The 9,069-nt window shown below is 40.0% G+C and overlaps 1 protein-coding gene across 1 annotated transcript; it reads left to right on the top strand.

Annotated features, from left to right (window-relative positions):
- Positions 1–690: 690 nt before the first annotated feature.
- bmp5 (bone morphogenetic protein 5) lies at positions 691–8,377 on the top strand. The gene is made up of 7 exons (XM_068567715.1): positions 691–1,186; positions 3,677–3,869; positions 6,602–6,750; positions 7,068–7,265; positions 7,699–7,775; positions 7,901–8,011; positions 8,159–8,377. The coding sequence occupies exons 1-7, from the start codon at positions 691–693 to the stop codon at positions 8,306–8,308; spliced, it is 1,374 nt and encodes a 457-aa protein (XP_068423816.1). The 3' UTR covers positions 8,309–8,377.
- The last annotated feature ends 692 nt before the right edge of the window (positions 8,378–9,069 follow it).

The following is a 9,069-nucleotide window of genomic DNA, read 5'->3' as shown; positions in this document are numbered from 1 at the left end:
AGTTGAGGTGATTAAAAGGCTCTGTCATTATTCTTTCACTCGTTAAGACGGGCTCTCGGATTTCAAGTGTCTCCTTTTACACTCCTGAGCCGACACATTTATCATGGGACTGGGCTGAAGTTTATTGAGGTGGATGCAAAAACAAAAGTTGAGTGTGGGATGGACTCAGAGGGCAACGAGCCCCAAAACGCTCTCAAGGGAGGGAGAAAAAAAAGAAAAAGAAAAATGCGAGTCGGAGCACGAGTCTATAGCTTTCCTCTGTTCATTTCTGACACAGTTCAACACATTTCATCCACTGGAAACTCCGGGTTATCCCTCGACGTTATGGGCGTATACGTGCTTCTGCATCACAGAGGAGTAAGGTGAGGGACGGGGTCATAACTCCATAAATACTTGGTGTGGCAGAGGTTTGGATGGACCCTGGAGGAGTAAATACAGCTGGAGGAAGCTTGCGCACTGGACAGGAGCGGCGACTTTTCTGCAAGCTGATACCTCACTTGTAGAAGGGCTGACTGGTAAAAAGAAAAAAGGAAAAAGCCTCCTTATATTACCACCGTGAAAGTTGTGGTGTGCGTCTGTCTAATATGGGAAGTCTATGATTCCTGATTGGCAGAGATATAACTTATTTTATTTTTCTCACGGAGTGCAATGTAGTTCAACTTCACGTCCCAAAGTGAACTAGTTGTCAAGATGACAGCGCTTACACCTCTGAACCGGGCTGCACTTGGACTCGCGTGGAGCTGCTTGAGTTTTCTGTCGTGCGCTCATTGCGGCTTGAGTGACAACCATGTGCACTCCAGTTTTATTTACAGGAGGTTGCGCAATCACGAGCGCAGAGAGATCCAGAGAGAGATCCTCTCCATCCTGGGCTTGCCTCACCGGCCGAGGCCCTTCTCTCCCGGGAAGCAGGCGTCCTCCGCGCCGCTGTTCATGCTCGACCTGTACAACGCCATGGCCGTGGAGGAGGAGGAGGGGATGCCGCAGCTGGGCGCCGCGAAGAGCTTCAGTGCCAAGGCTCAAGGGCACGCCAGGAAAGCGTACTACAGCCCCCAGCATGCCGGGTACTCTCGTGTGGCGCAGCCGTACCGAGCGGCTCCTCTGCTGGGCCACAGCCCTGCGCTCACCACCGCGCAAGACACCAACTTCCTCAATGATGCCGACATGGTTATGAGTTTTGTCAATTTGGGTAAGTGGCATTTAAGAGGGATCGTTTCGCAGAAAGAGTCAGGGAAGCAATATTAATCTAAATTTGAATGAAGGCCACGTTTCGATAGTATTTAGAGAAACATTAAAGTATAAAGAAAACTCCATCTCCAACTTTTCTTCATCCTTATTCCCTCCCATGTAAAGGGAATTAATAGGTTATAATAATAACATTACCTGAATGACCTTTATCTGTTATGAAAACCATAATATGTTGTACATTAAGTGTAACATGTGTCCAACGCACTGTAGACAAGGCACTCAAGCCTCCATCACAAAGAGACAAAGAGTTAGCTTAATTCTTAAAAATAAGCATTGCCCTGATTGCTGTCGATATTAACACATACTACATTTAATCAAAATATACATATTTTTTAATATAGATTTTGTTGATGTTTATGTGACAAAATATGACTGAAAAACAGCTATATTCTCCTATACACTTCTGTATATTAATATTAGTTAAGATGTATTGTTCCTCTCACACATATCATCTGTTTTTATCTATATTGTCTACATCTAAATGTCAAGATGTACATTCAGTCATCAGTTCAGTCGCTTTAGTCTTCTGTGAAATATGTAGTATTTAACAGAATTAGGCCCAACATTTTGACCTTTTGCCAATTTGTGCTGCTTTCCATTAAACAGCAGCTGATCTGTATAATAAGTGTGTTTGTTCAGTAGCAGCGACCCTTAAACCAGCAGTTCAGAGCACCTTATCAGATGACTGTCTGACCTTGAGAAAATTGGTCTAAATTATTTCCTGTTGTTAAAAGGGGAGTGATATTGACCGATGCTTTTATTTCACGAGTTTCCGTCACCAAGATAAAGCATTAGTCTCTTCATAGTTGTGTTATTTGTAGCATTTATCATTTTTAAATGAACATGGGAAGTTATTACAACTAAACCCAAATGAAAGATTACAACATTCACCATAAATAATATTTAGATAATGTTGGTATTGTAGTGTTAGGAATTGTATATCCTTCATTATAGAGCAAAACATGCAAAAGGGAATTTGTGTAGAGTTGCTTAGAAGTATAAACCCTCACCTTGGCCTGGGCCCATCTGTTTCCACTTACCACTATAGCAGGGCATGTACACTGTCAGCCTTGAAAGCTCTGCTCTCGTTCTGGGGACTGTCAGTGAAGTGTTCAATGGGGCTCTGTCTTTATTACAGTACACTCAAATATAGCTACTGACCTCAACTGTTTTAGAAATGTGTATGTGACATTTCATGCAGTTTAATATGCTTACAGGAACTATTTGAACTTTCAGTGTATAAAGAAGAAGTCAGCTATAGAAAACCATGCAATACACATGCATGAGATTGTATGCAAGAGGAGTGAAGATGAAACACACCACTAATGGATTCATCTTGTCAACAGAGTATGGTTACTGTCCTGGTAGCACAAGCTGATCATTCAATTAATATGCAACACACCAAGAATGCTCGTGGCTCTAGAGTGAAGTCATTATTATTCAATCGTAATTTTAAACTTAAATGCTCTCAGTGGCAACTCTGCTTCAGATTACTGCCTGTGGCTAATCTAATGGAACACGCTCAGTGGGTAAAAGTCAGACCCGACCTCTGACCTGTTTGTGCTAAGTAACCACAGGCGTCCTCTCTCGATAAAATATCAGGGAAATGCACTGCATGGTATCACTACGGGTGTCAGAAAATCCCCGGAGCTCAGCCACATGCCACTATTCTCCTAGCAATAGGCTAGTAGTGAGACAGTTAGGGGCATCAAAGTACTTTTTTTGTCAGCATATTCATGTGGTTGATACACTGAGACTCTTTGAGAGGCTTTAGTATAGCTACAAAAATAGATACAGCCTCTTGAAAAATCCAAGCTCCACATTTATTTTCATACTGCAAAATATATAATAATCATATATCGTACAAGTTTTTGAAACATTTTCCAAAAAATGACAGAGCAAAAAGACATCTTATGTTCCTCATTATATTAGAAATACTTACTAGTTTTACACGTTAAGGATCATTAAACACCACTAGCACATTGTATGCGACCTACAGGAGGTCAGAATGAGGTCAGCGTAGACGCTGACACGACATTGAAGAATCCTGTCTTTTCTCTCACATGAGGAGCGGACGAAAGTGTCTTTAATTGAAATCAGCCTGTTTTTCTTAACTGACAGCCCATTCATCATGGCCAGAGAATGCAGTTAGGCACACAGTAGAGGGCCTGTCTGGGAACTGCTACCTGTATTCAGTTGACTGATTTAATGAACTGGAAAGTGCTTTTGTTGGTACTCAAAATGTTTGGATTGGACCTGGAATGTAAAAGAAGATATGATAAATTACTCTTTTTCTGTGAATTAATGCTGGCATATTTTCTCTTTAGAGCCGCGCACACAGCGGTTCAGGAGTTGAAGTCATATTTTTTGATCGGTGTGAACTTTGCTGTGAGTAAAAATGAAATTCACTGTAAAATATGTTCTTTCCCAGTGGAGAAAGACAAAGATTTTTCTCACCAACGAAGACACTACAAGGAATTTCGTTTTGATCTGACTCAGATCCCGGAAGGAGAGGCGGTGACTGCTGCAGAGTTTCGGATTTATAAGGACCGCAGTCATGCCCGCTACGACAATGCTACTCTGAAGGTTTCCATCTATCAGGTCATTAAGGAATATCAAAACAAGTAAGGACCCGATCATCAAAAGCAAACATCAAAAGCAGTGATGGATTGTAACTACGTAGATTTACTCATGTATTGTACTTAAGTACAATTTTGAGGTGTATTTGCTTTTTGTATATTTCCCTCTTCTGCTACTACAACAATTTCCAGGACAGGTATTGTATATTTTACATAAAAGGTTTTTGAGATTTTACATACAAAACATATGACCAGCTTACAAAAAATGATGCATAATCACAGATGGAACTGACAACAATATATAAAGTAGTTAAATTAGCTCTACCCCTTACAGGGAAAAAAATATATTTATTATTAAATTTATTATGCTTTCCAGTTGGACATTTTAGTCCAGCTGCACTTTAACAGGGGACCAATGAGGAGTTTCACTCCATGCAGTTATCTTATTTCAGTTAAAAAGGCAAATGGTTTAACAGCTAGTGTCTTGCATAGTTAAAACTTTCCAGTCGCTCAGAACGCCCTTCTATCTCCGACTCTGCTCTCCTTCATTCGCACCATGTCTGCCTTACAAATATAGTTCTCGGATAAAGAGAAGTCCATTAGCAAGTTGGCCACTTATGAAGCTTGGAAGGTCCATCAGTTATCACTCGTCTTGTGTTGCCTGCCAAGCTGGCCGGGTCCCAGATGAAACCATGAGGGCCCACAATAGAGGGGGAAGGGGCTCCCGCGGGTGCTGCTGTGGTCACTGTTATGCCCACCACCTGCCTGTCTTAACAATATTCCGGAAGTTTATGCCATGACATAGCTGAATACACAAGGGTGTACTTAAAAGTGGGCCCACATTTGCTTGCCAAAAATATGTGTGGGTGATTGAAGGGGAGATATGGGCCTCCTGGGCTTTGAAAAGGTCCAAGTGTATGGACTCTGCCATCTTAAAGGGAAAGACTGCAAAGTCTAAGTTTTCACAAATGCTTTAATGGGGAATCGTGTGTTTGAGTTAGTGTTCACCAAGAAGAACAACTATTTCTCAGTGTAACAAATCTTAGAAGCAATAATGAAGCATGTGAATTCAAAACAACCACATATTTTATGAGCACTATTAGTTGGTAAGCTTCTTTTTTTTCTTCCAACACAAACGTATCACTGTCAACACTTTTAAGTTGGTTATTTCTATAAATTTGAGGTGTAATGAAAGTGTTTCCTTGCCTTGAAAACATTTGCGGAGATGTTTTTTTGTTGAAGTTTGAAACTTACAGACTTTACATCCATTTTTGCTTGCAAAGAGTTTTCTTAACTGTCGTTGTTGGCACATTGCAAAATGTTTTAGTACTTTATTGCCACTGTCGATTAATGAAAGCAGCGTCAGGGAGCACATAAACAGAGCAAAACGAGGACCTCTAAAAAACACAGTGCTTCATATATCTACAGTAGTAGTGGTCAAAAGCTCCACAGGGTACCTTTAAAGTCAAACAACTACGCAGCACCCTGACCTCCGTTCACTCCACTATGTCAATGTCGCACTACGCTGCGCACTGCAACTGAACTTTGCGAACTGAACATAAATTGCTAATGGAGAAAAGTGGCACGTGAATATAGTTTGCAGGAGACAGACTTGTCTGAAAAAAAAAGAGTTACTTCTATTCCTGGTTTCCATTTACGTGGAACAGTACATCCAGTAATCGCAGATGAAGGGGCAGGATAAGCATTTTCCTCTCGGATATGGCGATGGGAATTGTGAATTCTTACCTACACAAACTAAATTATCACAGGATATGAGCTAAATACTGTACGTTTCAAAGAGGAAGTTCACCATTATGTCAATTATAACGACTCACCTCATGTGGAATTCAACATGAGGTTTGAGGTTTTATTACACCTGTAATAAACATATGAATAATTTCTGAACTATTCTTCGAAGAGCTGGATGCAACCACAAAAACGAAACAGGCGCTGCCTTATCCGATCTGCCACTTGAAAGGAACCCAGTGCAAATTGCAAAGCGGGGCTTTTTCAACTTCGGTTTGATTGATGCCTTGTGTTAAAATACGCAAGGGCAGATATACATAATTCAGAACGGTTGAAATATTTTGCCCGTCAAATAGCTGAAATGTTGGCAAACGTTGAACCACACAGCTCTGCAGTGTGTTACAAGTCACAGCATCTTCAACAATAGCCACACGGCTGCATTCTGAGCTCCAGTACAAAGGCACACAAACAGGACCAAATTACTCTAACGCACCAGGTCACAAGTTTTCAATAATGAAGGCATTTTTAGAAGAAGAATGTTGGTTTCAAAACGATGAAGATCACGACAATAACACTGTAATAAAAAACACTCTGATTTTTGGCGTCTGCTTTAGAGTTTGGGCCGGAGCATCCATTTGTCAGCGGGACCTCGTTTATTGGTTCCAGTCTACTTGATAACCTCTTGGACCCAGTTTATATGCCCCCAACAGGATCATATAATTTCCTTTTTGTGTGCCATTAAAGCTACGCAACATTAAGGAGCTTAGGTTTTTATTTGTTCAAGACTGTAGCAGGCGATGAGGTTTTTATAATTTGTTTAAAATGCAGCGGTAAAGTGACCACATTTATTTCACTGGAACCTCTCCGAAACGTAAGAGTAACAATGTTGAAATCCAACATGCCCACACCACATGGATTTGTATTAGAGCAGTTGCTGCTAGCATGTGTGTACTGGTTGTTTGAGTGTGCATCACTTTAACTGCGGCTTATTTAACACAGATGTTTGTCTTATTGTTTTCTCTTACCTTTAGCGATGCAGAAACGTTCTTGCTCGACTCCAAAACAGTCCAGGCATCTGATGGAGGCTGGTTAGTGTTCGACATCACGACCACCAGTAACCATTGGGTGATGAACCCCCAGCAGAACTTCGGTCTGCAGCTCTGTGCGGAGACTCGAGATGGCAAGTGAAGTTAAGGTTTTCTTTCTGTCATTGTATTTTACTTGTAACGTTTGGGACATAGAAAAGGTCAGTAAGCGCAGAGAGTTTAAAGATAATAGACAAATCTGCATTAACTTTCGCACAATCGGGACTTGTGTATTTGACAATCTGTTGATTATTTTATATTTACCACAAAAAAATTGGCACGAAAGAGATCAATGGCCAAATCAAGTATTTGTCAAGATATGACTAACCATGAAAGAAGTCATAAAAATGATGCAAAATCCTGTTCCCTGGGTTTTGTATTGAACTTTATATTTACCTTCTGTTTGTTAAAGGTCGAAGTATCAACATAAAATCTGCTGGAATCATTGGGAGGAATGGGCCCCAGTCCAAACAGCCTTTCCTGGTTGCTTTCTTCAAGGCCAGTGGGGTGTTGCTTCGCTCTGTCAGAGCTGCTGGCGGTAAAAAAAAGAACCACAATCGCAATAAATCTACTAATCAACAAGAATCATCTAGGGCACCAAAAACTGGAGGTATGTGCACTTTTATGATGTAGTTAAGATGCTACGATATTTTACTACGATACCTTTTATCCGACGCATATCTGATCTCTTGATTAGATTTTAATGACATCCTTTTGCCTCGCTAATGACCTGGCCATCTTCTCATCAGACTGTCAATCCATTTGTCAGACTGGCCAACTTAATTTCCAGAAGGAGGACATCTTTACAATAACCGGCCAGACTGCACACTGATGTGGGAAAGAAAACTCCTATTTTATTTAAAATGTATCACAACTGTAGAATGATATTGTGTACTTCCAAAACTCTTGTATTTCTGGACCGCATTTGCTAGTGTTATTTGTTCAGAAGCTTTATAGATTTCAATGCCACTGTTGTGCTAAGCTTCCTACAGTTATGACATGAAAAATCTACTTTTTGTTCATCATTAATATCCTTTCATCAGATTACAACACAAGTGAACAGAAGCAAGCCTGCAAGAAGCATGAACTTTACGTCAGTTTTCGTGATTTGGGCTGGCAGGTAAGACAAAAGTATTTCACATCACAAAACATTTATTTAAAATGACAGGAACACAACAAAACTGCCTTTTAATTGAGATTATAAAGTGTCCTTACTAAAAAAAAAGCACGTCTTTTTTTGTGAAGGATTGGATCATCGCACCAGAGGGCTACGCTGCTTTTTACTGTGACGGTGAATGCTCTTTTCCACTCAACGCACACATGAATGCTACAAATCACGCAATTGTGCAAACGCTGGTGAGTATTCTTCAGAGTGCATTGCATATGCGCAAAGCAATAAAAAATCATGTCTTAAGCTACCATAATGTTCTCAGCAGTTATAATTCATTTAAAACTCACTGCCGTTGCACCTTTTTTAAACCTAATTTATGTTTATATTTGCAGGTCCATTTAATGTTTCCTGACAACGTGCCAAAGCCATGCTGTGCCCCGACCAAGCTCAACGCAATATCGGTGCTTTACTTTGATGACAGCTCAAACGTTATCCTCAAGAAATACAGAAATATGGTAGTTAGGTCTTGTGGTTGCCATTAGTGGCCTAGCTAACATTTTTTTAATTTATGTGATCTGGTATGGGAATCGCTGGAAAACACACCTTTTGCAGGTGTGATGTGATGTACAGTATTATGTATATAAAGTTGTATTACCTAATTTATTTTCTTTTTTTCTAAAATAGCACTGAATATTCTGATATTTAAATGATTAGGACAAAATGTTGATTTTACCTTAGGTCCGTTATCAGTTACCTTTTGTGTCCATTGGCATATACTCCCTCTTAGTTACGTCTTTATGATCACTTTTATGAGTTAACTATTCACTGGAGTCATCATGATGCATAAAGCCGCCTCCCCTTCTGCTTGTTTTACCCTTTTTACAATACGTTTGCGTTATAAATAATCACTGAGCTAGAATTATACATGGTGCTTTTCTTCAATGCTAATGTTGACTCTCAGTTTCATGATGGACCCACAATTATAATAACAAATACAGAATTAAAGTAAATTAATTAAATTTGTTGAATTAAATTTAACAAACAACAGAGCCCACAAGATGATGCCATTAGCACCAACATCACAACATCAACAGGCTGTTGAAATATTGTAAATCCAATTGGATGACTGGAAAGAAAAGAGAGTGAGTATTCTCTAAAGTGAACCAAACTGCCTAAAGCTATTTTCAAGCCACCACTGTCTTTCAGCACTGATACGGTTTCGCCTTTTCCACGCCAGCCTTTTTTGTTTTTCATAAGAGAGTGTGTTCACAGACGGGGATTATGTCAGTCTGGAATGAAACGC

The sequence above is a fragment of the Clinocottus analis genome, unplaced genomic scaffold (assembly GCF_023055335.1).
Source record: "Clinocottus analis isolate CAN_PGR_092001 unplaced genomic scaffold, fCliAna1.0.p SCAF_8, whole genome shotgun sequence".
Lineage (NCBI taxonomy): Eukaryota > Metazoa > Chordata > Actinopteri > Perciformes > Cottidae > Clinocottus > Clinocottus analis.
This window is presented reverse-complemented; position numbering and strand designations above follow the sequence as displayed.

Coding starts and splice junctions, on each gene's coding strand:
- bmp5 (XM_068567715.1), top strand. CDS start 691: ATGACAGCGCTTACACCTCTGAACCGGGCTGCACTTGGACTCGCGTGG. Junction 6,751..7,067: donor CTGTGCGGAGACTCGAGATG/GCAAGTGAAGTT, acceptor TGTTTGTTAAAG/GTCGAAGTATCAACATAAAA. Junction 7,776..7,900: donor TTCGTGATTTGGGCTGGCAG/GTAAGACAAAAG, acceptor TTTTTTGTGAAG/GATTGGATCATCGCACCAGA.